The sequence below is a fragment of the Vigna unguiculata genome, chromosome 5, assembly GCF_037176805.1.
Source record: "Vigna unguiculata cultivar grain cowpea cultivar isolate G323 ecotype 2 chromosome 5, ASM3717680v1, whole genome shotgun sequence".
Taxonomy (NCBI): Eukaryota; Viridiplantae; Streptophyta; class Magnoliopsida; order Fabales; family Fabaceae; genus Vigna; species Vigna unguiculata.
In genome coordinates, this window is record NC_140796.1 from 53,655,060 (window position 1) to 53,681,530 (window position 26,471).

A 26,471-nucleotide genomic window follows, 5' to 3' on the forward strand; every position below is an offset into this window, starting at 1 on the left:
TGCAACACAATGGTATTATCCAGGACCCAAGTTTTTTTTTATTTATATTTTTGTACTATTTAAAATATTTTTCAAAACTCTTGTTCCTTTATAATAGGGTAGTGCTCTAGTGATAAAAACAATTAAGAAATAAAAATGCAAGGACATTGAAGTCATTGACATTTGTTTAATCCAACAACCCAAACAAATCCTGAATTAATTAACCAAGTTGAATTGAATCATCTTAAACAATAATCTTAATCTCACCTGACTGTACCACACAGTCCGACCACACATGTGTACACTCGTCGACTATCACAGTCCAATGGGAGTAGGTTTTCCACTTGGGATGTGTCACAAGAAATGAGGATATCATATCACAGTGAGACAAGGGAAAATTTAATATGATAAATATTTTTTTAACAGTATGTAAAAAAACAAGCACAACCTTATCATCGAGAGAGAACTAAACACAAGTGAGTTAGTGTGTACGTGTGACTATGTTTATGTTGTTTTGTTTTTCTTTTTCTCATCTCCAAAGCCAAAGAACAGTTTGCTGAATAATATTTTAATACAGAAAATTCCAAATTTGTCCTTGTAGAGAGAGAATAACTTAGGTAGAGAAGGGGTGCAGGAGAGAGAAAAATTTTGGTCTTTTTTGTGTTCCAATGGTTCAACTGGGAACCCAAAGAGAAGAGAAAAGAAATTTTATTTCTTTTTTAGACGGGTCTTTGTGAACATATGATCTTGTGAAAACCCAGGAAGCGATCTTTGATGCACTCATAGGATTGGCCGATTCAGTCGCGTGTTCGGTGACCGTTGATTTCGGGACAAATGAACGGAGGCGATGAGGTCGTGCCAGCTCCGGCGGGTCCACCGCATCCTCTGGACTGGAAATTCTCGCAGGTCTTCGGCGAACGCACGGCAGGGGAAGAGGTTCAGGAAGGTAATTGTCGTACCTCCTATTTCTGCATGAAAAGAAGGCCATGCTTTTTGTCTCTCTGTCGGATCCAATTCTTGGTTTGGGATTAGGGTTTGATTCGATCCGTTTCGGATCGTGGTTCATTACTCCTTTGTTTGTTTTGTCGAGTAATGCTTGTTTTAGCTTTTGGGACAGTGTTTTAATCTTGGTCTGATTGTGGGTTTTGTTTGGTTTGGGTGTTGTATGTGCTGTAGCCACTTCTGTTGTGGAGGATTGGTTGCTTCAGTTTATCAATCAATGTGTGAGTCTGTTCAAGTATGATGGGTTAGATCTTGGTGTTGCGTAGTTTGGCTAGTGGTGTTGAAGATTGACTGCTGGGCTGGTCTTAATACCGGCCTTTGACAATGTTAAAGAAAATTTTGTTTTGGCTGGGTTTGCTGAGTTCGGGTCTCTTGAGTTGAATGCTTAGCTCACAGTACAAAATTATGTGTTTGTGGCAATATGAGGAAACCTTATTTTCTATTCAAACAAAAAGTGATAAGTAAATGAAGATATTGGCGAGGTGTTAGTCAGATATGTAGTGTTATATGAAGGAATTATTTTGGATAAGGAATTTGGTGCTTTCAAGGGGAGGAGAGAGTGGGATTGACTGTGTGTCCTAATGGTTGCAAAAGAGGAATTTGGTTGATGTTTTTGTATAGGAATTAACTTCTGTTGCAGGGTAATGTGAAGGTTTCATGACTATTGGCCTTTTTTTCTTTCTACAGTGGACATAATTTCTGCTATTGAATTTGACAAGTCTGGTGATCACCTTGCTACTGGTGATCGGGGTGGTCGGGTGGTTCTCTTTGAGAGAACAGATACAAAAGATGTAAGACTGACTTTATCTTCTGCAAGTGTTTTTCCCTTTTACTTAAGGAGAAAAAAAGCTAAACTTTGTTTTGACAGATTCCATGTTACGCATTTAGTATTTGTAATTTGTAATATGTATGCATGCTGAAACATGCAGCATGGTGCATCAAGAAGGGATTTGGAGAGGATGGACTATTCTATTGGTAGGCATCCTGAGTTCCGTTACAAAACAGAGTTTCAGAGCCACGAACCTGAGGTAATCATCATTATCCTGCTAATGTTGCTCTAACATTCTATGGCTTAGAAGTGTCAATAATTATTATTTTGTATGATGTTCGTTGCAGTTTGACTATCTTAAGAGTTTGGAAATTGAAGAAAAGATCAACAAAATCAGATGGTGCCTAACAGCTAATGGGGCCCTCTTCCTTCTCTCTACAAATGATAAAACGATCAAATTTTGGAAGGTATGCTTAGTGCTGTCATTTATCAATTCATTGACAAAATGTGCACAAGGTTTTATGTTGGAGGTACTAACTTTTGGTCACTTGCTTCAAATGTTGACCGTTTCTTTGTTTCCGGAGATATATTAATGCTTGAGCTCATGTATCTTTCTAATTGGATTCAATTGGCAAGGCTTAGCCTTCTGAAGTTACCAATTACATTTTAAGGTGTACTTATTAATAGCATGCTGTAGTATCACAATCAGTCTGTCATGGTCAGTGCACAAATTTGTTGTGTTGTATTTTTCTCTGCAGCTCTCTCACCCACTAATGTAACAGAAATCTTGGTGATTTATGGCTGCAGCTGTGAATAAGGGCTTAAAACCTTCCATTAACCTTGTTTCAAGGGTTATTTCATGATTTCTCTCTCCTTGTTATAGGAGCAGAGGGTTTGAAAATCCTTTGCTATTTCGTGCAAATACCCTCTAGATTTCTCTGTTTTGTCACATCCCTTCGCCCTACTGCATACCGCATAATTCCAGCCTAGCCTTGTCTTGTCTCGTTGTTCTTTCCTGTATGTGATCTATGGCTCAACTCTGTTGTCACACAAGTCCTTTCATCTCTCACAGGTCTTGGCTTTGGTATGCCTCTGTCCTGTGTCAGTGTTGTTCACCTTTTTTTTGTATTGAGTTGACTTTAAGCCTTATGCTTCAACTTATATGATTTCTTGAGTTATATTGTTATTGCCTTGTGCGTTTAGCTTGTTACTATGATGAGTCATGAAAATTAATTAAGAACTTTGAAATTGGAATATGTCTTCAATTTTTCCCTGAAATTTCTAACCTTTGCTAATGTGTATTATGAATTATATGACTTATATGCAAACAATCTTCAGTATGGTGGTAACCTTATAGACACTAACTAGTATGAGAATAAGGACTGAATTTTATTCAATTGTACGGATATGGAATTACAAATTACACTGGAACTGAGTGATATTGTTTGAGTACAGAGGTTTCCTTCCGAAGAAAAAAATGTCCCTCGTCCTCCTCTTCTCTCCTATTTTTTATTCTGCCAATAAATGCTTAGAGGCATTTAAGCTTATTAATAACTGCTAAAAAAATTCAGTCCTACTAAAAAGCTTAAATCCTGTCTCTTGTATAATATTTACTTATAAGGGGCCTTACAATACTCCTACCCAAAAGAGTCACCTTGTCCTCAAGGTGAAAAGAAGGAAATTGCTTCATGATGGCTTTCACTGGTTACCAAGTGGCTTTGAATTCTGGCAGGTCAGCCACTGAAGAAGCACTTCAGCAGTATCGTGAGCAATGTTATGCACTGCTTTCACAGCAGCTGGTGTTACCTTCAATTCCATCTCTTCTGATAACATAGGTGGTAGAGTTGAGGATTTGTTGGAGAGCGCCTTCTTTAGTATAGAAACATTCAGTCCTACTGAAAAGCCTAAATCCTGACTCGTCTTATAATATTTACTTATAAGAGGCCTAACATAACCCTACTATCGTGGTTTTAGGGCTGAACAGTATTTCTATGAGACCAATAACTTTTTGTATTTGATTAAATTAACATTATAACTTTGCATGTAGAGGAATGACTTTCAAGGGAGCATGCATGTATACAAAATGAATGTTGTTGCATTCATATTTGCACATTTTTCCTATAAATATTTTGATCTATCCATCATCCTGTACTCACTCATTTGTACTTTTCCTCATCTGAGAGTCAAACAGGTTCAAGAAAAGAAGGTCAAAAAAATTTCTGAGATGAATATTGACCTTTCAAAATCAATGGGGAATGGATGTATTGCTAGTTCAAGCAATTCAAGTAGCTCTAGGCCATATCTTGCAAATGGAGGATCTCCGGATAGATCTTACAATTATATAAGCAATGACTTTTCATTTCCACCAGGAGGCATACCTTCACTGAGATTACCCATGGTAGTTGTATCCAACCCTTTCACTTGCAATTCTTTTTCTGTTTTTGTTCGTCAGGGTAAAGTTTTCTATGATATGACTTTTACTATAAACAACCAAAAAGATTATTAGATAAACATGAAAGGGTCAAAACTCTGCGTTTCTTGCTTTTCCTTCTTCAAATATGAATGCCATTATTGTTTTGAAGTTAAAACAGCCTAGAAAAAATAGGTTGAACATGCAAGACTTGGTACTTGAAACATATATTAATCATGACGCGGATTAAGGTTTGCTTAACCCATTTTAGGATATAATATAACATTGAAAAATTTCTATTTAAATAATTGAAACCATATTGGTGCATATATTTGATTCAAATTTGTTTCTTTCTTTTTATTGCTTAAAAATACTTCAAAGTTAAACTCGAAATTAGAGCTATGAAGTAAAGTAGAAGCATTTTGGGTTGTTTTCTCCTTTTTTCGCTTAAAGGAGGCAGCCTGTGAGAGAAATAAGAGAGTCGGTAGTGAGAGGAAGAGCAGGGACAGGGAGAATGAGATGAGAAGCTAGTTTTCTTTCTTTCTTTTTTTCTCTAAAAGCTCCTTCACCTAACTCTTTTTAGAAAGCTACTTATAGCATATTGACTCCGACTGCTTTAGGAAGTTTTAGCTGTCCTGCACAGTACCCTTCACAAAGAAAAGAAAGCAGTGGAAGAAGTGAAAAGAGAAATAGAGAGATTTTTTTTTTATTATTTCCCATTTTGTTTCATTTTTTTATTATGTACAGTGACCTTGATACTTTGAAAGAGAAGAAAAATTTGGAAGTGATTCAATTTCATTCTTTTTCAAACTTCGACAGTTGCTCATATGATAATTTGTAGTACTAACTCGTGTTGTAAAATATGTAGGTAAGTAGCCATGAAAGCAGCCTAGTTGCTCGATGTCGTAGAGTGTATGCACATGCTCATGATTATCATATCAATTCTATTTCAAATAACAGGTAATTTTAGTTTTCTTAACTTGTACTGTTTTTTGCTGTGGTCTAGCAAATTTTGGTTGAAATTGAAACCTCAGGATCCAAATTATAATTAGAAGCTATTCAGTGTCAATCATGCTTTCATTAGTTTTTGTTTCTATTACTGTTGCGATGTTTCTAGAAAGGATCACACATATTCTTTCTGGATATTGCTTTATGTGTGCATGATTTTGTGCTCCTTTTGTACTTTTAGTTTATGTAGTTTTCTAGATACTGATCAAATTTGGATGGTCTTATGTTGCTCATATCTTCTAGTGATGGCGAAACTTTCATATCTGCTGATGATTTGCGAATAAACCTTTGGAACCTGGAAATTAGCTCTCAAAGTTTTAATATTGTTGATGTAAAGCCTGCAAATATGGAAGATCTGACAGGTAAGATTGACAAAAAAATTATCCTTTAGTGTAAACATTATTTTAACTTGGTAATACATTAAAATTAATCAATTTATATACTTAAAGAAATAACTACAATGTATAAGTTGTAGTTGACTGATGGTAGGTGTTCATGGGTCATGGCCTACCCTGTATATTAATCCAATCTAGTCTGATGACTTATTCTTAAAAATTTGCAGTTCGGATTAGGTATTGTCTAAACTTAGGGCTGGTGTGGCTTGCACATCCCCATCTAGACTCAATCTAAAGTTGGGAAAAATAGTCAAAAATTGCCAGGTCAAACTCAAAATTATACATCCCTTGAGAACCTTTTGCTTGTGTAAATCTTTCTAGTCTCACTTTGTTTGATGTAGTGCACGGCAAGGATTAGAATTTAACATATCAGAATCCTGGTTCTGTAGTGAGTCAAGTGTAAAAGGAAGTTGTTGAAGGTTGGCTGGGTGCTTCATAGTGAGAGGAGATTCGCAAGTGATTGATGAGGTTTTAAGGTTTTTTTGGTGTCTGTTTGAATTCTGTGAAAGTAGTGATTGGTCATTCATGGGTTTTAGGGCAAACATGAAAGAAGTATAGCATGCTTCTATTTTTTATCCGACTCAAGTATTGGTTTGGTGGAGCCTTGACCCTAGATGTTAATATTGCAGAGGTTATAACATCAGCAGAATTTCACCCTACACATTGTAATATGTTGGCATATAGCAGTTCAAAGGGTTCAATCCGACTTGTTGACTTGAGACAATCAGCATTATGTGATTCTCATTCCAAACTGTAAGTACATCTTGTTTAAATTCTTTTTGTTGCTGGTTGCCGACAATATTAGGCTCAGTTTTTAACAAATATCAATACAATAGGTAAAATTTCTGGCAATGTCATCTATTTCTCCTTCTTGATCTGGACATTGATCCAGGATATTTCTGAAGCTATATGCATGAATTTATGTATTTTTACCTGGTAAATTCTCTAATAAACAATACCAATACCCTTGGCCATTCGGTGCAGATTTGAGGAACAGGAAGCCCCTGGGTCAAGATCATTTTTCACAGAGATTATTGCTTCTATATCAGACATAAAATTTGGGAAGGATGGAAGATACATACTTAGTCGTGATTACATGACTTTAAAGGTTTGAAACTTTCTAGTTTCAAAATATTCTGTTAAACCTTTCGTAAACTCTTGGAACTATACCTTTTGACTTTAATTTTGGTAGTCAAACTCCTTTAACTTTAAAACATGTCAATATCTAATTTATGCTAAAAAATATGAATATTTTGGAAACTTAATTTCTAGCTAATGATAAGTGGAGACAAATATAAAAAATATATTGCTGTTGAAATGCTTTTCAAAATCTGAAGGCGAAAATTGCCAAATTGATAATTGATGAACTTATTTGCCAAAGATTCAACATCTATTTGAGTTAAGCTAGCATCTTTTATTTAAACGATTTTGACTGGAGTTTGACCTCATATTTATGTTAAATATACACCAAATCCATGTACAAAAGTTATTAAATCATACAAATAAAATAAACTAAAGAAAAATAAATAAACATATTCACACAAATTCTTCATAAATAACCTTTTTACTTATACCGCATGCAATCCGAATTCAACTATCTACGCATATGCATACATAATCATCACCAAAACGGAAATTTGACCAAATGGAAGCACAAAAAAGCATAAAACGGACAGAAGTATCCATGTAAAGGGCAGAAAAAGCTCATTCAAATGGATGGGAAATTGAGATGGAGATAAACCTTCACTTCTAGTAAATGCAGAATATAGATTATTCATTTTGATCTCTGTTCCTTTCGAATTCAATTGTGTAGATTAAGAGACCAATATTTTCATTTCTTACTATGGAGGATTTATGCTTGTTGTTTTGTCAGTTATGGGACATTAATATGGATTCGGGGCCCGTTGCAACTTTCCAAGTGCACGAGTATTTAAGACCCAAGGTTAGATTACTCTGTTTTGAGTAATGATAAACCCGGAATTTCTTTCTGCAATTCTGCTGCGTTATTGAGTTATAACTAGCTATACTTTTGTGTGAACATGCCAGCTTTGTGATTTATATGAAAATGATTCAATTTTTGACAAGTTCGAGTGTTGTCTGAGTGGTGATGGATTGCGTGTAGCCACTGGTTCTTACAGGTCTCTTATACAAACCTAATCCATACTTCAATCGCCACTGGAATTGTTTATCGTGCTTCTTACAATTTTTTTCACTTGATGGCAGCAATCTCTTCCGTGTGTTTGGTTGTGCCGCTGGAAGTGCTGAGGCGACAACCCTAGAAGCCAGTAAAAACCCAATGAGGTAATTTTATGACACATCAACTATAATATTAGTTAGGGATTGCTGTAGCATTATATTAACTTTCACGTTCCTTCAGACGACAAGTTCCAACCCCTTCAAGGCCTTCTAGATCACTGGGAAATAGTTTAACACGTGTTGTAAGGCGAGGTCAGTTTTCTATGTCATTTGCCCTACACAGATTCTTGAGCAAAGATTCCATAAGTATTGGTTGGTTTATACTAAATAAACATAGCACATCACAAGTTCCAACATCTGATACTGTTGAACAGGTGCAGAAGCTCCTGGTGTGGATGCTAATGGGAGTTCTTTTGACTTCACAACAAAGTTGCTGCACTTAGCATGGCATCCCACTGAGAATTCAATTGCTTGTGCTGCTGCAAATAGCTTGTACATGTACTATGCGTAAAGAGAGATGATTGAAGACAAGAACATGTATCTGCATGGTCACATTGCTGTGGAGAAGGCTGCTTCTTTTCCCATCTTACCAACCAACCAACCACACTGGTTTGGAGGCTACATATACATTATTAACTCACACTACAAGTGCCCTTCAGAGAGCTTTCAGAAAAAGATCCAGAAGTGGCTGTTTCCAAATTCCTCGTCATGCAGGAGACCTTATTTTGTTAATGGATGGCCAGCATCTATCTCTCTCTCTCTCTTTCTCTTCTTTTTTTTTTTCCTCTTCTCTCTTCCTCCTTTCAACAACCCTACTATTCTTTCCCTCTATTTCTGTATCTTCTTCTGAAAGAGAAGGTGCAACCAATGTTTCAAATTGTGTTTGGCTTGCAAGTGAAGAAGAAAATGTGATTGTAGCTCTCCTACAACAGATACTAAAGGATGTTCAATATCTGCCACTAGGATTCAGATTAAAAATGTAGTTTTTCTTTTCCTTTTTGCCCAGATATATATCTCTGGGATGGAGCAGTTGAAACCTGCAGTGCATCATTTTTTTATTGATTAATTGTGTTGGAATTTCATTTGACATGCTTCAAAGTCTAATTTTTCTGTAGTAGCAGTAGTAGTAGCAGTATCTGTTAATCCCTTTTTCTTCTGTTGAGAGGTAATAATAACTTTAGGCTGCAATGTAGGATAAGCCCCAAATTTTGTATGAATTTCATTTTCAAAACTTCAAGTTCACGTGCATCGAATCTACAACTACAAGTATGTAATATTGTTTTTTCTCAAGCGTATAAGAAATGCTGCGTATCTAAGGTGGATATAGTTCCGTGAATGCAAGAAATGTGAGGCGTAAAAATGAAAAAGGTGAAAGCATATATACTTTAAAGTTGATCTAAAGTACATCATGAGCTTAACTTTGCAGAGTAATTGATATAGAAAGCGGAAGTGATTCTGAGAGTGCATGTTTTAACGACATTTTCATAGCTTCAACCTGTTGAATTGAACACTCTTGAATATACTTTTTCTGCGACTAAATGTAATTAATGATGGCTTCAGTTCCAATCCTTTTCTGACAATTTCTTTCAAGGAACATTTTGACATAAATACTAAAGATAATTTCGGTTCTGTTAAAATTTAAGAACAAGATGAAGAAGTTCACATTTTAAAAAAAATATTAAAATAATTTTTTTCTTTTAATAATTTTAATACAATACTTAAGTGATTAGTGCAATCTTATGTCCCTCTACATATTACTTTATTGTTTATTTTTTAAGTTATGTATCTGCGTATTGTTATTTATTAGAAAAAAAATTTATTAAAAAATATTATCTTTAATAGATAAAAAATAATTTATTTATATTTTCAATAATAAAATAAATGATTGAATAAATAATATTATTTTTACAAAATCATCATATATATGAAGTTGTATTATTTTTCTTTTTTTTAATTAATTATTAAAATATAATAAAATTATGAAATATTATATATATATATATATATATATATATAATAAAAATGTAAATTCACGCTTGGGATGTATTTTTACTGTAATATATAATGAGCGAGAGCAGTTAAAGTACAGAGGAGTAGAAGGCGACATAGTGGGTGGAAACGGTAATCGCTGAGTGGAGGCTGCATTCTCCATTTTCCTCGTATCAATTCTCAACAAACTACCCTTTTCTGGTACTAACCAAAACCAATGTTCCAATGATAATGTTCTTCTCCTCTTTATGTTCTGCTATCGCATTTTTTATTCGTAGTTCTTTACTTTTGTCTTTTGATGAAGATCCCTATATGTCTTCGTAATTCTACGTTATCACCAAACAGAGGTCATTCCGTCTTTAACCACTGATATTATGAGTCCTCCATGATTTCCAATTTCACAACCTAGAACTTCTCTAACACAAATCTACACTTTTAACCATACAACGTAGGTAGGTGCAATATGGCTGCTTTTTCCTATGATGTTTGAAAGGTGTTTGCATAATGTACCTGTAGACATTCTTGTTTAATATTGTCTTTTTAGAACTCAAGAAATCGTTCGCTTCACTATCAAGATCTAATTTAAAATCTTGATAAAATTTCAAATATCCTTGTAATCACTTCAAGAACGTATTGAAATTAATTTCTTTTATGTTCTTCATAAATGGATGTTTTAGAAGAATCTAATTATGAGATTTCAATATATGTTCCACCTTTGTCAACAACATTGATATTGATACATTGTACAGGAAATCCATGGCATCAAAGATTCCTCAGTTACAATCAAAGGTGAACGAGGCCTCACAAATAGTGGCAAGAAATGGAGCTTCCTACTACAAGTTATTGATGGAACAGAACAAACACTACATCCAGGATCCACCCACCGTTGAAAAATGCCAATCATTGGCGAAACAGTTGTTTTATACTCGCCTTGCCAGGTTCTTGCTTTTTCACTTTCTCGGTCCTGTTAACTGCTCTGTACTCACACAACAATTATGCTTCATTTTGTTGTGAACGTTGCAATTTTGTCATTGTGTGATAAACTAATTTTATGTTCTGTTTGCTCATTTTGTTAAAATGTTTCTTCTAATTTCAACTGTCCTCAATCTTCAAAACTGTCAAAATAAAATAAGAAGTTGGAAATAATAACCTTCTATTTCACAATTTCATTTCCCTTACTAATATTAAGCATGTTAATCCATTAGCAGCGTGATTTTGAAAAACAGAAGTTTTCCAAAAATGTAAAGCCAACACAACAGGACCTACCTTTCAGGATGTTGGATTGAACTACGATCACAGATGGTATGTACTTTGGTTCTTTCAGATATTGAACTTTTTGCTTATTTCTGCAGCATTCCTCTTCGTTACAATTCATTCTGGAAGGAATTGGATCATGCAAAGAACACGGTGAAGAACTGGAAGGACCTAAGCAGGGAGAGTGTTGGTTTTGCTGCTTTGTTTGGACTAGAATGTTTTGCATGGTTTTGGGGAGGTGAGATTGTTGGCCGAGGATTTACATTCACCGGGTACCATGTTTAAATAGAACTGCACTATTAGAGTACCATACAAGACAACCATTAGCTTCATTCTTGAAAACAGCATAGCATAAGGCTTCGATCCAGTTTTACACGTTATGTTTTTATTCTTGATAATTTGATGTATGAAATTAACAAAGTCATGTCAACATGGCAAGCATAATAATTTGTGAAATCCGTGGTGGAGATTTAGGTTGCTTATTTTAAATTATGAACAACTCTCTTTTACTTGTTGCTATTTGTGTGTGCACAATATTTGAAGAAGCTTCAAGGCAAATACACATTTAAAATTCAATTGGAATTGAGCATACTGAGGTGTTGCGTGTTGGCTGAATGGATTAAGAAATGTGTTTGCTGTAATATATAACGGAGAATCTCAGGAACAACAATATTCATAATTCTCTCAGTAATGTATTTTGAATGGAAGGTGGTGTTTTCATTTCTTATAGGTTTTATTTCCGAGTAGATGTGCTTTTATACGTAGTAACTTCAAATGGAAGAAACAATTTGAGACAAAACTTCATCGTACTTAATAGTATACTCACTTGCAGTCATAGTTTTCTCTAACTTAAATATCTAACTTGTTTTCATTTTTTCGGAATCACATCACTTTCAATTTTGCAATCATCTCTTCTTCCTTGTCTGTGGAAAAAAAGAAGATTTTTACTAAGAAGAAACGTGTAGATGATGGAAAGAAATGTCATGGGAGTCAGGAGTAGATGGCGACCAGTCAACTTGCGTTGACTTGATACATGATGATGTGATTTATTTGGATGCATTCATGACATGAAAATGTGAGTGGGGTTGTGATATTGGTAGAGTTTTATAATTGGAATAGGAAATGAGTGTGTAGGTGTAGGTGTAGGTAAATAGGACTGGAAAATGGGTGTTTGGTTTGGTTTGGACGATGATGTTTTGGTGGCGTGTTGCACGGGAAAGAGACACCGACATGACAGGACCATGGTACTCCAACACTAGCACCCACTCTCCTTGACCATATCCTATGTGTATGTGCAAGGACAATTTTTGAAAATCCAATTCAAATTATGAAATATTTACTAATTCCTCCTATTATTTTAATATTTTATTTATATAAATACTGTTTTTATATAATATTTTGTTAGTAAAGAAGTTTATCACAATTTTTTTATCTTTTCATCTAAATTGATCAAATTATTTTTATATTTTCTATATATGAAAAAAGTTGTGTTAATAACCACTTTTACCCTCCTTTCAACTTATTATTAAATCAATCTTATAATGATCTATAAACACGTTAATTCATTTAAAATCTTTAAAATTATTTAAGTTTACTCGTAAGAAAAACTTTAGATAAATATTAGAGAGAAGAGAATATTTGTCTAATTTTAACATTATAGTAAAAACGTTATCTTTATATATATATATATATATATATATATATATATATATATATATATATATAATTATTTTATAAAAGTTACACTAAAATTGATTAATAATTTTAAAAACTAAAACAATATGCAAGTTAAACATGATTTTAATATTTATTTCTAATGCAAAATTATTAGAGTCTATCTTTTACAAATTATAATATAACCTGCGTGAGTTTCTTACGTAAGCAAATAATATTTAAAACAACAAAATATTTTTACTCACAAAAAAAGATATTGATCATTGATTTTGTTCGTACAGAAAAAACATTGAAAACGATAGATTTGACGATAAAATTGAAGGAACCGATATTACTCGATCTTACTAAGTTGTATCCTACTATCTTTGTTAAAATGTTATTTTTAAAATTGACATCATTTTATAATATAATAAATTTAAAAACAAGTATAATAACGTTATATCTAAAGTCAACAACCAACATAGTTCACAAAAATTATAGTAATCCATAAATTTAGTATATAAAGTTATAAAATGATAAAAAAAATGTAAATTATAAATTATTAGCCAATGATTGAGTTTTGAAGTTTGTATAGAATAGATCGATGTCAATTAGTTAAAATTGAAAAATGTCTCGAATCACATTAGACGTCGACCGGTTGTGTTGATTAAGAGAATTTCTTTATAAATCGGTTTTGTGATGATGAGTTAAACTTGAATTTTACTTTTTATCATGATATCAAAGGGGCATATCTTAACCATATTTGATATTTGTTCGGCCTATTGCATTATCTCTTGTGAAAAAGTTTGTTAAACATGTTGTTCCACCCTATTGGGTTATTATCGAACCATTCATAAATGTCTAATTCTAAATTTGATATGTATACACCAAGACGTGAGGGGATGTGTTATAAATCGATTGTGCGATGATGAATTAAACTTAAAATTCACTCATCAACATAAAAAATATAAAATAAAAATAATTAACGCACAAATATATCCTTAAAACTCCAAAATCAAAGAAAAAATATATATAACCATCGTCTCATTATAACCATGAAATAACTTATGTGAAAATTTTTATAACACATAGATTACTCTTCATGTCATTTTATCCCAGTTATATTCATACTTTTCAAAATAAAAATTTAAACAAAATCTTACAACACTCTACTACAAAAGTATTAGTATACAAAAATATAAATTTAAAGTTTTTTGAATGAGGCCTATAAACATAATAACTTTAAGTCCAATATATAAATACTTACTTATTTTAGTGATATGAGATTTTTTAAGATATATTATTTTCATTAATCCAATAAGTTTAATTGATTTTTTTTTTTTTAAATATATGAGAGACAATCTTTTAATAAACATTTAATTAAAATACTCAAATATATTAAAATATTAAATAAAAAGTACTATATAATTGTAATTTTTCTTATTTAAGAAATCTAACACAGATTTTCACCGAAATATAATATAAAATTCAGAGATTAAGTTTTATATATATATATGAGAGTTAAGTATGTTTTAAGTCTCTGAACTTTGACTTAAAATTGGAATTCGTCTCTGTCTGAAACTTCGTTACACTTTGGTCCCTAAACTTTAAAAATGAATGAATATAGTCTTTTTAACCCAATTATGTTAACTGTTTTTTGACGTGTCAAACACTTTTTATATTAATATTGGAGTTTTTTACACTGTTTGACCCATTTTTGGTTCAATATCTACTGAGAAATATGTTTGACACTTCAAAAAAAGTTAACGTAATTGAGTAAAAATGATTATATTCATTCATTTTTAAAGTTTAGGAACCAAAATATATTAAAGTTTCGAACAAGAACGAATTCCAAATTTAAATTTAGGTTTTAGGACTAAAAACATACTTAACCCTATATATATTACTGTACATTACTATACTTTCTCAAGAATTCACTAGAGATTTTAATCATTATAAAAGTGTTATTAAAATTACTTAATTTGTTAATTTCTATTTAACGACAACTTATTACTCAATGATCAAAAATATCTTAAAAGAAATTGAATTTAAAATCTATTTATTTTATGAAATCAAAAGTATATTAATTATTATTATTATTTCTTTCTTAGCTTTGGTCAACCTAGACAATACATTTTTTTTTATTTCTATTATTTTGACTCTGTGTGCTTCTATTGTTTATCTATCACGATGTTGAAAACTTGTGAATTTACACCCACAACATGATTTCTCTCTTAACTTGTATTATAGAGAGTAATAGAATCTTTTAAGTTTGGTTTATTTTCCAAAATTTCTTTACTCTCGCAATCATTAAACTAATACTTGGCAAAGTAAAATGAGGTCTTCTAATAAGTTTTAAATCCATTCACCGATTTAGTTGTAAATGGGACCCGCTTAATCATTCAACTATGCGGTGTGCGCACGAGGACGGTGCCTCTCTTCAATTCTAATCCATCAACCATATCAAATCATGGCCGTCCAAATAATTCGTTACACCTGTAGGACCCACATGCCTCCTTAGCCTCACCCTCCACGTCACAGTCACCACCCCAGTCAAAACATCCAATGGGACTACAAAACCCTGGGACCCACCTTCTTCCACGTCTCACCCGCGTGTTACTTTAGCATTTCCCAACACCAAATTTACCACTATATCCTTACCACTACAGCACCTCCACTTACCTCTAGTGCGTGTGCCACTTATGGTGATCTTACACGTGTCGCGGGTGACATTGGTCGTGGCTATGTTGGGGTGCCGATAACTCAACGCAAAAACCCGTTCCCACTCCCATCTGTGTGATCCAACGGTCCAGATCCGCTGATGAAAACCACATCATGATGTGTGGGCTCTTGCTTTGTTCACGCGCAAGCCTGTCGTGGACTCACTGGGCCACAGTTGCCGGCGGCTCTAACCCACTCGCCTGGCTTGGCTCACCGAACCCAACTCATCAAGCTTCGACCTATGTCGGTCGTGTCCCTTTCTTAAAATATATATATGTTTTATTATTATTTCTAATAAAACAAAGTAAAACAAAACAGTGATGAGGTCATTTTGTATGATATTCTATTAATCTGATAATTAAGTTAACAGAGGAGTTTCCAACATCGCAAACATTCAGAAGGAAAAAAGAAGACCGTGTTGATTCGATAGTCACATGTTTATTAGTTTATAACCACAGGGAATATATGTTGTTACGGTTAATTCCCTCTCTCAATATTCTTGTTTGTCTCTTTACCAGTTTTTTTTTTTTATTATTACATCATCGTTGTACCTTTTTTTTTGATTATATGTACAGTTTTGGTACCAGATGTTGAATCAAATCAACTAAAATTTATTGTTTGTTGTCCGTTGGTTTTGAACTTATTGACCAACGACACAAGGGTAGTTATTCACAATAAGTCATTTGTGTATTTTTCTAAGTATGATTTGTCATTGATGACAGGGATCTTACACCTAAAGCACACGGTTTTTACTGATAGGATTTTCTTTTCCCTTGTGTGAAAAAGAAGAAGAAAACATGAGAGTGTAAAAAGAAAAAGTTGTTATTTAACTTGTTAGTTAAGTTTGGTTAAGTGGATTCGGGAATATATCAGAAGCTGAAGGCAATCTTTGGAGCAGTGTGCAGAAGAGAAGAGACGATGCACTTTCCCTTTCTATCTGAAGGCTGCGGAGTGAGAGGTAGTTATCATTCACGCGTCACATTCACGTTTGGTCATCTCATATCTCATAACTTATATCATCTTCATCAACCATTTCAAAACTCACCACTTAATGAAGTAAAATAAATATCCTTACTTTCCCTAATTTCTCGAATCTTGTTAGCTTTCTGCTATTTTTTCAGCCACTTTCCTCCCTCCACAAGCCAACTTCCAAGCTCAATCACCAATCAATCTCTCTGCCTTTTCCACTCATCCATCACACCCCTGTAACTTTCTGTCCCTTTGAGCTTTTCTTTTCTTTTCTTTATCTTCAAACACACAACAACTTTTCTGGATTTCATTTCGTTCGCTTCTGCATACAAAAGGTTGTTTCTTCCTTCACCTTCATTTATTCGGATTTTGGTCGGTTCTCTTGTTCCACGGAAACCAAAAATCCCACCTTTTTGTCTTCTTTCTACTTCTTTTGCGATCTTAAACAATAGGTGCTTCTTCGAAAGTGAAGTCCTTTTTGGAACAGGAGAATGCAGGATCCGGCGTTGTTCCAGCCCTTGAAACCCCACTTTCCCGAACAAGAGCAGCTTAAGTGTCCGCGTTGTGATTCCGTCAACACCAAGTTTTGTTACTACAACAACTACAACCTCTCGCAGCCTCGCCATTTTTGCAAGAATTGCAGAAGGTATTGGACCAAAGGAGGTGCTTTGAGAAACATCCCCGTCGGGGGTGGAAGCAGAAAGAACGCTAAACGATCATCCTCATCCACCAACACCAAACGCGCTTCCCCGTCACCTGCTCCAGAACCCGACCCGACTCGTGTTTGCCCTAACCCGGTTGTTGGTGGTGGTGGTGGGAATTTCGGTTCGTTTTTGGCATCAGGTGCTCATCTGGGGAATCTCTTGGAGGGTCTGAAATCAAGTGGGGCGAATCTAAAAGCTGTGCAAATGGAAGAATTTGGGGAGAATGTTAGTTCGGGTCACCTTGCGGATCCGGGTTCTGGTCGGAACCCTGTGCTGCAGATTGAAAGGAATGGGAATGCAGCAAGTTTTCTGAGTATGCAAAATGGTGATTCAAGCTGTTGGAATGGTCCTAATGGGTGGTCTAATCTCGCAATTTTCACTCCTGGGTCTACCTATGAAAATTTATGAATATTCTGATATATGATATATATATGTATGTGTATATTCAGACATGTTGTGAAAAGATTTATATATATCAGTAGCTTAAGTTTAAGCCTTTAGGATGTTGGTATATCATATATATATCGTGCAATGGAGGATCACAAACGAGTAAGCCACTGCAACAGGATCGCTTTTTTAGTTTCTTTTGTGTTGGATTTTTATGTTTGTGGATGGTGGTGTTCTTCACTTTTACCAATGATGGAAGAGAGAAAGAAAACAGGTATTTTCTTAGGGCTGAGCATGGAGGGAGATATGAATGTTGTTGTAGTGAGATTGTTTTTAGTCTCATCACGTAGAAGTGTTGCCAATGCCATGGCTTGGAGATTCTAATTTATTTACTGTATCTGTGTATTTTACATGCGCAATTTATTGTATGCTGTTTTTAATAATAGCTTCTTGGAAAACCTATGGCTGTTTGGTAATGGAGGTTGATTTCGTTGAATCTGGTTGAAGACCCAGAACTGCACAATAATATATAATTATATAACTTTTCAATGGAGGGTTGACGAGGCTGAAAGGAAAAAACCATTAATGCACATTTTTTTATTTATTTGAGTTTTCAACTTGGCCATTGGGTTTCCACTTTGCATCCACATTCTTGCAAATTTAGCTTCTGAAAATGGATCTCTACCACAAAAATGTTAGATATGTTAGTGTTGGTTCTAGATATGTATTGTGGCATGAAAGAAAGCATCACAGTGTAGCTTCTAATTGTTGTGTGGTCGTCTTAAATTGACTTCAAAGGGAACTATTGTGGACCCACTCTTGTTCAGTTTGACCAAGTCCAAACATGGATGCAGTGAAACTCGTAGAGTGTTATCAGTGTTGATCTTTTATTTTAAAGTAGATTTGTGTTTTAAGCTGACTTTAATGTAACTGAAATCCCAATTCTAGTAAGAGAATATTATTGAAAGTACTTACAAAACTGCGTATAGATTTTATATATTTTTATGCTCATCTCTCCCATGTTAAACTTGAAATGAGATTTTTTGCGGAAAGCGACTTAGACAAAAAGTATTTAAGATATGGCTATTTTTTTTTTTTGTTGATTGTGAGTGAGATGTGTACTTGTTCCTGTGGATATATATTTACCTCTTTCTAGCGTTGGTTTTTGGTCTCAATTTTTAGGTTAAAGGTTGCGTACTGGTAGAAAATTTGGAGAATTATCATAATAATTCATGCTAGTTGTTAATAGTTTGTAGGGTTGGATTAGTGTCTTATGTTTTTTGAAACATGCACAATTCTCAAGTTTCTAGGATCGAAGAAGAGAAGATGTGTTTTAGTTACGATATAGTTTTATTGAAATATAAATTAAAGAATTTTCTAAATCATGTGCATAATTTCTTCTTAAGAAAAAAATAAATAATTCTTTTATAAAACTAATATTAACTTGTATATAAAATAAAACTTTAGTTTTAAGTATCCTGAATCACCTTTTTTCAAATTAATTCATGCCTAAGTAGACTTTAACTCAAAATATAGAAGTACTAAAATAATATACGTTATTTATTTTCATCAGATTTGTTAATTAATTCAATTAATTTCCCCTTAAAAATGCGTGTGTTTTTTATTCTCAGCGATGGAATCTTTTGCGGGTGGGTGTCTATAAATTTGGGCTTTGGCCGATTTGTTTGTCTATACATTTGGGCTTTTATAGGTGGGTGTCTATACATTTGGGTTGAAGCCCATTAACAATAAGCAATCAGATTGGGTCCATTCGAAGGCGTTGAATTAGGGTTTTCTATTTTACTCGCTATAAATTGCGAAACTAAGAAAACATTTCTTTTCTTCTTCAGTTCTCCTGCACCACGAGCGAAGGTTCTCGTGATTTGAATTTCGATCTTGTGTGGTGCGTATCAGGTGAGAAAGTAGGAGTAGAACAAGAAAAATGACGACAGTTCCAGGACAATTGATTTGGGAGATCGTGAAGAAGAACAACTCTTTCTTGGTGAAAGAGTTCGGAAGGGGCACTCAGAGCTTGCAGTTCAGCAGAGAGCCCAACAATCTCTACAACCTTAACACTTTCAAATACTCTGGTAATCATCCTGTTAGTGAAGTGAATTTTATTTAAAATGTGTTGTTGATTTATAGGTTTTAGTTGTTGTCGAGTTTTTAAGCTTTGATTACGTTCTTACACGTTTTTTTTGGAGGCCAGATGAATGTGGGTAATCAATTTTTGTTTGTGAATTTATCTTAGGTTTGGCGAACAAGAAAACTGTCACTATTCAGCCTGCTGGTAAAGACCAATCTGTGCTACTGGCCACAACTAAAACAAAGAAACAAAATAAGCCTGCTTCTTTGCTTCACAAGTCCGTCATGAAAAAGGAGTTCCGAAGAATGGCGAAGGCAGTGCAAAATCAGGTAATATGGGAGCGAACTAAATCTGTCCATCTGTGTTTTTTGGGGTGTTTTCCCTATTTCTTTTCGATGGCATGGTGTAAATGGTGTATAGTTCTAGACAGGAGATATCATTCCTATTTGAAAATTTTTGTTTTATGTGGTAGCTGCATTTATATTTGATATCGATGGAGAGAAAATGTTGATATTTTTTATTGCCTTTCTCTACATATGACAACGTTGTGTACTTGTTTAGCTGTTTTTTTTTCTTACCTATGTATGACTCGCCACCAGGTGGGCATTGTGATTGGATTGTCTTTATGTTAAAGTAATTACTTTGCTTCAGTTGAATTGCAAAATAGTTTAGTGTATCGGACATTACCATGTTTGATTTAATGTTAGTGAAATATATATTGTTTACCATGATTATTAATGGTTGTTGTTGATTGCTTGTTAGACTTAAAAGGCATGTTGACACACGTAAATGGGATTTTTGTACATTTTTCTCACATTTGTGTATTGAATGAAATTATTCGATTAGAAACACAACTGAATGCAATGTTGTTTTGTTCATCAAGTTTTAAGTGTAAGCCATTTGAACGGCAAACGTAAACTAGTTTTTTTTGGCAGCAGTGATGAGCCTTTAACATATAAGAAGAAATCCCTATTTGTGGTTCTTCAATGAAATTTACTTGTTACGCTTGGCTTCTGAGCTTTTATCGTTCAGGTGTTCTTAGACACTTTAATTGTTTGATTCACCAATAGTTGTATTGATGTTTGGTCTTTTGTCAGTTGTTAAAGGCAGCTTTTCTATCATGTTTAGGGGCTGTCTGTGGTACTAACATTACATTTTTAAGGCATTTCAATGTAACACAAGTTGAATTTGTGTGACATAATATGTCTGTTTGTTTGAAATATGTCCTCCTTTATCCTTATATGAAATTACTGCGTTGGTTTGAGAAATATGTCTGTTGAAAAAATGTTTTTGGTGCGTCAAGTTTTATAATGGACATCTTTTAAATATCTGCCATGAGTGATTTTTACGCAGCGGTGATGAGCCTCTAACATGTAAGAAGTAATCCGTAGTTGGGTTCCTTCAATGAAATTTACTTGTTACGCTTGGCTTCTGAGCTTTATTATCATTTAGAAGTTATTTCATGGAAAAAGTAATGCCATTGATAATAGAGTCTTTCTTTTGGAATCATTTCTCGTTATTTCATTGGAACAACTCAGCTAATTTTATCTACTCTATGGTTTGCGTTGTAGGTAGGGGATAATTACTACAGACCTGATCTGAAAAAGGCAGCTTTGGCAAGGTTGAGCGCTGTCAATAGGAGCCTGAAAGTTGCAAAGTCTGGAGTGAAGAAGAGAAACCGACAGGCTGTGAGGGTCGTTGGCAGGAAGTGAATTTCGAAGTGTTAAATTTACATTTTACATTTCTACCATCCTTTTGTAGTTTGTGTTTTAGAACTCAGTTCTAGATTTTTGTGTTTTGTCTGGAGAGCCCGTTATTGTGTTTTTCAACATACATCCGGAAATTCTATGCTATAGCTTTTCTACATGGGTTGAAATTTTGTTGAAATTTAATTTTGAAGGATTGATGTTCATGTTATATCATTTGTACAGGAAAGCGGAACTATGTATAACTGCAAGAAGACATTGTTCTTTAAACATAAAACTGTCAACTAGATATCGGGTTGCGACACTTTTAAATATTGAACAATGATGAACATAGAGAACTGGTCAAACAAGCCATTTCTTCCATAGTTGTCCAAGAACAGCTGAATAACGAGTACGTATAAAAGGATGAAGTTAGAAAACAATTAAATGAAAGGTATTTATAATATTTTTTAAGTAGCTATTATCTATATAATGTTTAATTATATGGTCGTTCGTGACAACATTGAGGTGGGAGGCAATTGATTATGGCAACTGTTCATCAATTACTTCCTATGATTCCAGAATAATAATTGTGTGATTAATAACTATAAATGTTAATGTTATTGTTAAAAAAATATTATGTTTCAACATAACTAGTAAGCTTGAAAATAGGAAAAAAAATATTTTAAAATGTATTGTTTTATCTATAACAAAAAAAAAATATACAAATTTGATATTTAAAATATAAATTTTTTTTCTTTATCCACATTTTAAAATACTAATTTGATCTTTTAAAATATAATTATTTATAAAATTTTTAAAACTAATTGTTACTTTTGTAAGTTTTTTTAAAAAAATTGTCTATTTCTTCTCTTTTTTCTTTGTATTTATCGGTATTATTTTCTCATTTTTTTTGATATATTTCATCTTATTTTTAATAAATGTAATTTATTTTTATATATTAATTAAAAAATATTATATTATCATCACCTACATATATAATATCATGCGTATTTAAAAATACATATATAATATCACGCGTATTTAATAAATGTGTATGCTAGTTTCATGAATGAACATACTAAATTAATTTATCAAGTATTTTGTCAGGAAATTAAAATATAGTACTATAGATGATGGATTATTCATTTTACCTCAAACATTTATTATTGTTCAAAGTTTATTATTTTAGAATTTTCTCTGTAGGTATTTATTATTCGCGGGTACCGAGTAGCGGGTATTTTAATACCCGCTTATAAACGGGTCAAGTACGAATATCATACTATCCGTACTCGCAGGTATCCGTTACCTGCAAAAAAAATAAAAATAAAATTTAATTTACATTTTATTAAGTTAAATTTAATTAAAATTAAAATGAGTAGTATATTTTATTAAGTCAAATTTAATTTAATTTAATATTTTATTTTTGTAATTCTATATTAAACAATTTATAAAATGTTTTTTTTTAAATATTTGTGGGTATCAGGTATCCACAAGTACCCGCGGATTTTAAAGATAATCACGAATATTTTTGAACGGATACCTAGTAAGTAAATGGACTGGTAACGAACAGATTTTTCTTTGACGAGTCAGATTACAGGTAGGCACTATCCGTGTCTCACCCGATCCGTTGCCATTCTTAAGCCAAATAGGCCAAATTCACATTTTTTCATATTTTTCTAATCATGTGTTTCTTTTTCTGCTATTTTGTCCATATCAATCACGTTGTCAGTAACTTTATTTATTTCAACTTAAAAATTTGGTCAAGTTTATTTGTTTAATTAAGTTGAAATTTATTTTCATTATTTATTATTTAAAATCGGCAAATTTTCAGTTGCACTATCATATTTGTAAACGTGTTAAGTTAGTTCATAGCTCAGGTGCATAATGCACGAGAGTTTATAAAGTTTAATGAGAAAGAACATGGTTAGTTGTTGTCAATTAATATTATATTAATTAAAAATAATTTGTTAAAAAAAAATGAACATAGAGGTTGTTCCTGAAGAGAACAAATGAGATAAGTTAGACACAAGTGTCACTTTACTCTATAGTCTGCTATCTCTTCAGTTGGCCTCTTCCCGGTTGATACATGTCAGCTTGAACCCAGGAGGGGTTACCTGCAGAAGAGTCTCCGAAACTCAAGCAAGTCAAAGCTCTCAGAGAGTCAAATCAGTGATTAACGAATGCGTACCTTTAATTAATGGGGTCCACGCGTATTTATAGAGCATTAATGATGTCTGATCACCTCATGGGTCGGACCTTGACTTGGGCTCTAGCTTGGGCTATGAGTGGGCCTGGGCCCTAATCTAGGCCCTTAAGACCTATTGGACGCGGGGGCTTCTATTTCACTAAGTTTATTGGAGTTGCCGGCCCGGGCTTTAATCTTACCGGGTTTGCTGGAGTAGCCGGCCTAGGCCGGCTACCTTCCTTGACGATATGTATAGGTTAGAACCGATATAAGTTAGGCTGGCTTGGCCTAGGTTGAGTGCTTGGCTGCCTCTGGTACATGCATTGTTTACTTATTTGGTTGAGTCAGGCTAGGTGTGGTACACCAGTCTCCCAGCCTTGTCCGATAGAAGTTGTCGGTCAAAAATGATATGTGTTGGTATGCTAGCGGAACCGACTAGATATGGTACAGAAGTAATTATAAGTTGCATCGTGATGAGCTTTGTTGCCATGAGCACTATCTTCAAATTTCATACAAATAGCATGTTTCCAGACATAACAATTAGTATCATACATACAAAACTGACTTTATATAGAATAATATTAATTAAAACTGACTTTAAGCTATACCAGAAACTCCTGCAAGATAATAATAATTATAAAAATGAATAATTTATCATTGGTCCAAGTAACAACCAACGTCAATTAGTCTAGTTTACAATGTAATGAAGATGGGTGCAGATATCAAATTAATTATAATTATTAATAATATAATTTTGTTCATTTATTTTTTTCGTATGATCAATAATACAAACAAATTGGTTACATAAATAATTTTGATGCTTACAAGTTTTGAATATTAATAATAGCTACAGAGTTTGGGCCGTGTGAGAAGGGTAACGCGGAGAGAGTACTTTCGTGGAAGGAGCCCAACCCAATCAATTACTTCACAAATAAAAGAAAAAGCCATAAAGAGTAACGTGAGAAAGAAAGGTCTCTTCTAAATTCAACTCAAAATTCGAAATTCCATTCCTCTCCTATTTCTCTTTCTGAATTTTGGGAATCGAAAAACCCTAAGCTAAGCAAAGCGGTGACGATGGGGAACACGGAGAAGCTGATGAACCAGATCATGGAGTTGAAATTCACGTCGAAGTCGCTACAGCGTCAATCGCGCAAGTGCGAGAAGGAGGAGAAGGCAGAGAAGCTCAAGGTGAAGAAGGCGATCGAGAAAGGCAACATGGACGGCGCGCGGATCTACGCGGAAAACGCCATCCGGAAGCGCACGGAGCAGATGAATTACCTCCGCCTGGCCTCACGCCTCGACGCCGTGGTGGCGCGGCTTGACACGCAGGCGAAGATGGCGACGATCAGCAAGTCGATGGGAAACATCGTGAAATCGCTGGAGTCATCGCTGGCTACGGGGAACCTGCAGAAGATGTCGGAGACGATGGACCAGTTCGAGAAGCAGTTCGTGAACATGGAGGTCCAGGCGGAGTTCATGGAGAGCGCCATGGCCGGATCAACCTCTCTCTCCACTCCCGAAGGAGAGGTCAACAGCCTCATGCAGCAGGTCGCCGACGACTACGGTCTCGAGGTCTCTGTCGGCCTCCCTCAGCCCGCTGCTCACGCCGTTCCGACCAAGGAAGCCGACAAGGTCGACGAGGACGACTTGTCTCGCCGCCTCGCCGAACTCAAGGCTAGAGGTTAACGTAATTAATTAATCAATTAATACTGTCGTATCATCACCATCATCATCACTATCACTATCCTTTTCCATCGCCGAATATGCAATGCTATATGTTTTCTGTATATTAATCCGAATTCGGTTGTTATGTGGTATTTACTTTTGAGGGGGTATTATGACTTCTCTTTTGTTAGTCTCATCGTGTGAATACTTAATACGTTTATACAATGCTTGTATTTGTCTTTTCACTGCCTTCTGGAATAACGACTTGGGTTTGGTCTGCATACGGCGTGTGATGGAGGTGGTTCTGTATGCTTGTGCTGAAAATGTGTTAAACCTAACTCGCCCGTTATCTGCTTGAAACAAATACATTTTCTCATGCTTAATCTCGGCATGAGGTTAGGCTTGGCATTAGAGGTGGGTTACAACCAGAACATTTCTAAGCTATGTTTGTTGAACACTATAAAGGATTTTATTTTCAATTTTTTTTACTGATTAGACCTTGCCAAGTTGTGACTTAAGTAGTTTTCTTGCTCTTCTTCCCGTTGAGACTCTACAACCTTTTTGTTTTTTTCCTCAAAACAGTTTTATAGACCGGATCCTCCTTGCTCATAAAAAAACAAAGGCTTGCATGGCTTTATATCCCAATTTGGAGGCAACTTAGACAGAATAAAAACTGTGCATATAGCAGTAGAATATAACTAAGGATGGTCAAGAGAACTATGAACATAAGTGATACTCTGCAATCATGCATAAGATTTGAACATTCAAAGAGTACAAATAACATCTAGTGACACTATGCTTGTTGATATAAAATGTAGCCAGATCACCTAAAATTTTGGTTTGGAATCCAAAAATTATAAACAGGAAATAATTTTATTTACATGACCCACCTTTGCATGATTATGGATATTAGATAGCATGTCACGTTCTTCAAATCATAGGCACACATTGAAATAGATTTTTGTATATTCTAGAGATTTGGTGTCGTATGTAGACTAGACCGTTTTACATTAACAGCAACAGCGTAGCAGAACCCATGGGCATAGGTTATACACATAACTTATGTTAACCTCATCTGCATGCACAATCTTGATTGTGGAGTGGAAGCTAGTTCTTCAAAGAAAGGATTGATAGCTATAGAAGCATGCATGCACTGGCAAGTAGAGAAATGATCCAGAACCAACAAGGCATATCTAATGAATTATACTAAACAAATGATAAGCACATATCTAATCGTTCGTTTCAAATGATAAACTTTGAGATATGTTAATTAATTTCCTAGTCATCCACTGTACCCTTTTGATTCAACAATAAAAGAAGAAAGAGTGACAATCTGAATGAATTTCATAGTACAATTTCTTCCAGATTAGGTAATCCGGTTTGTTCTCCTTGATCTAGTGACTCAAACCGG

At 34.2% G+C, this 26,471-nt stretch overlaps 5 protein-coding genes, 1 long non-coding RNA gene and 2 other non-coding genes across 11 annotated transcripts; 7 read left to right on the top strand and 1 right to left on the bottom strand.

Moving 5' to 3' along the window:
• Positions 1-568: 568 nt before the first annotated feature.
• LOC114184975 (serine/threonine protein phosphatase 2A 55 kDa regulatory subunit B beta isoform-like) lies at positions 569-8,848 on the top strand. Of its 2 annotated transcripts, none has more exons than XM_028072421.2 (14): positions 569-925; positions 1,669-1,772; positions 1,911-2,009; positions 2,098-2,217; positions 3,942-4,148; positions 5,029-5,120; positions 5,412-5,530; positions 6,193-6,316; positions 6,548-6,671; positions 7,437-7,505; positions 7,610-7,701; positions 7,787-7,864; positions 7,941-8,011; positions 8,134-8,848. In XM_028072421.2, the coding sequence occupies exons 1-14, from the start codon at positions 814-816 to the stop codon at positions 8,268-8,270; spliced, it is 1,548 nt and encodes a 515-aa protein (XP_027928222.1). In that variant the 5' UTR covers positions 569-813; the 3' UTR covers positions 8,271-8,848. The 2 variants fall into 2 exon arrangements, with proteins under 2 accessions (XP_027928222.1, XP_027928221.1); XM_028072420.2 differs by having other exon boundaries at positions 570-925; positions 3,942-4,151.
• Positions 8,849-9,825: 977 nt separating this feature from the next.
• LOC114184976 (uncharacterized) lies at positions 9,826-11,584 on the top strand. Of its 2 annotated transcripts, none has more exons than XM_028072422.2 (3): positions 9,826-9,949; positions 10,498-10,686; positions 11,101-11,584. In XM_028072422.2, the coding sequence occupies exons 2-3, from the start codon at positions 10,505-10,507 to the stop codon at positions 11,285-11,287; spliced, it is 369 nt and encodes a 122-aa protein (XP_027928223.1). In that variant the 5' UTR covers positions 9,826-9,949; positions 10,498-10,504; the 3' UTR covers positions 11,288-11,584. The 2 variants fall into 2 exon arrangements, with proteins under 2 accessions (XP_027928223.1, XP_085529774.1); XM_085673648.1 differs by lacking the exon at positions 9,826-9,949 and adding an exon at positions 10,055-10,200.
• On the bottom strand, positions 10,497-11,226 carry LOC146886548 (uncharacterized). The gene is made up of 2 exons (XR_014995234.1): positions 11,015-11,226; positions 10,497-10,863 (listed from the first exon to the last, which is right to left on the bottom strand). It is a non-coding gene; the product is annotated as an uncharacterized LOC146886548 (long non-coding RNA).
• A 4,725-nt stretch (positions 11,585-16,309) lies between the features above and the next one.
• LOC114183855 (uncharacterized) lies at positions 16,310-17,894 on the top strand. Of its 2 annotated transcripts, none has more exons than XM_028071015.2 (2): positions 16,310-16,334; positions 16,833-17,894. In XM_028071015.2, the coding sequence occupies exon 2, from the start codon at positions 16,837-16,839 to the stop codon at positions 17,455-17,457; it is 621 nt and encodes a 206-aa protein (XP_027926816.1). In that variant the 5' UTR covers positions 16,310-16,334; positions 16,833-16,836; the 3' UTR covers positions 17,458-17,894. The 2 variants fall into 2 exon arrangements, with proteins under 2 accessions (XP_027926816.1, XP_085529706.1); XM_085673580.1 differs by lacking the exon at positions 16,310-16,334 and adding an exon at positions 16,341-16,680.
• Positions 17,895-19,208: 1,314 nt separating this feature from the next.
• LOC114183856 (large ribosomal subunit protein eL28y-like) lies at positions 19,209-21,439 on the top strand. Its single transcript, XM_028071016.1, has 3 exons — positions 19,209-19,526; positions 19,688-19,851; positions 21,094-21,439. Exons 1-3 carry the CDS (start codon positions 19,379-19,381, stop codon positions 21,232-21,234), a joined length of 453 nt encoding a protein of 150 aa, XP_027926817.1. The 5' UTR covers positions 19,209-19,378; the 3' UTR covers positions 21,235-21,439.
• LOC114186367 (small nucleolar RNA R24) lies at positions 20,454-20,544 on the top strand. Its single transcript, XR_003605027.1, has one exon. It is a non-coding gene; the product is annotated as a small nucleolar RNA R24 (small nucleolar RNA).
• On the top strand, positions 20,872-20,962 carry LOC114186368 (small nucleolar RNA R24). The gene has a single exon (XR_003605028.1). It is a non-coding gene; the product is annotated as a small nucleolar RNA R24 (small nucleolar RNA).
• Positions 21,440-24,345: 2,906 nt separating the features above from the next.
• On the top strand, positions 24,346-25,305 carry LOC114185693 (ESCRT-related protein CHMP1B). Its single transcript, XM_028073565.2, has one exon. It carries the CDS (start codon positions 24,470-24,472, stop codon positions 25,079-25,081), a length of 612 nt encoding a protein of 203 aa, XP_027929366.1. The 5' UTR covers positions 24,346-24,469; the 3' UTR covers positions 25,082-25,305.
• Positions 25,306-26,471: the final 1,166 nt, after the last annotated feature.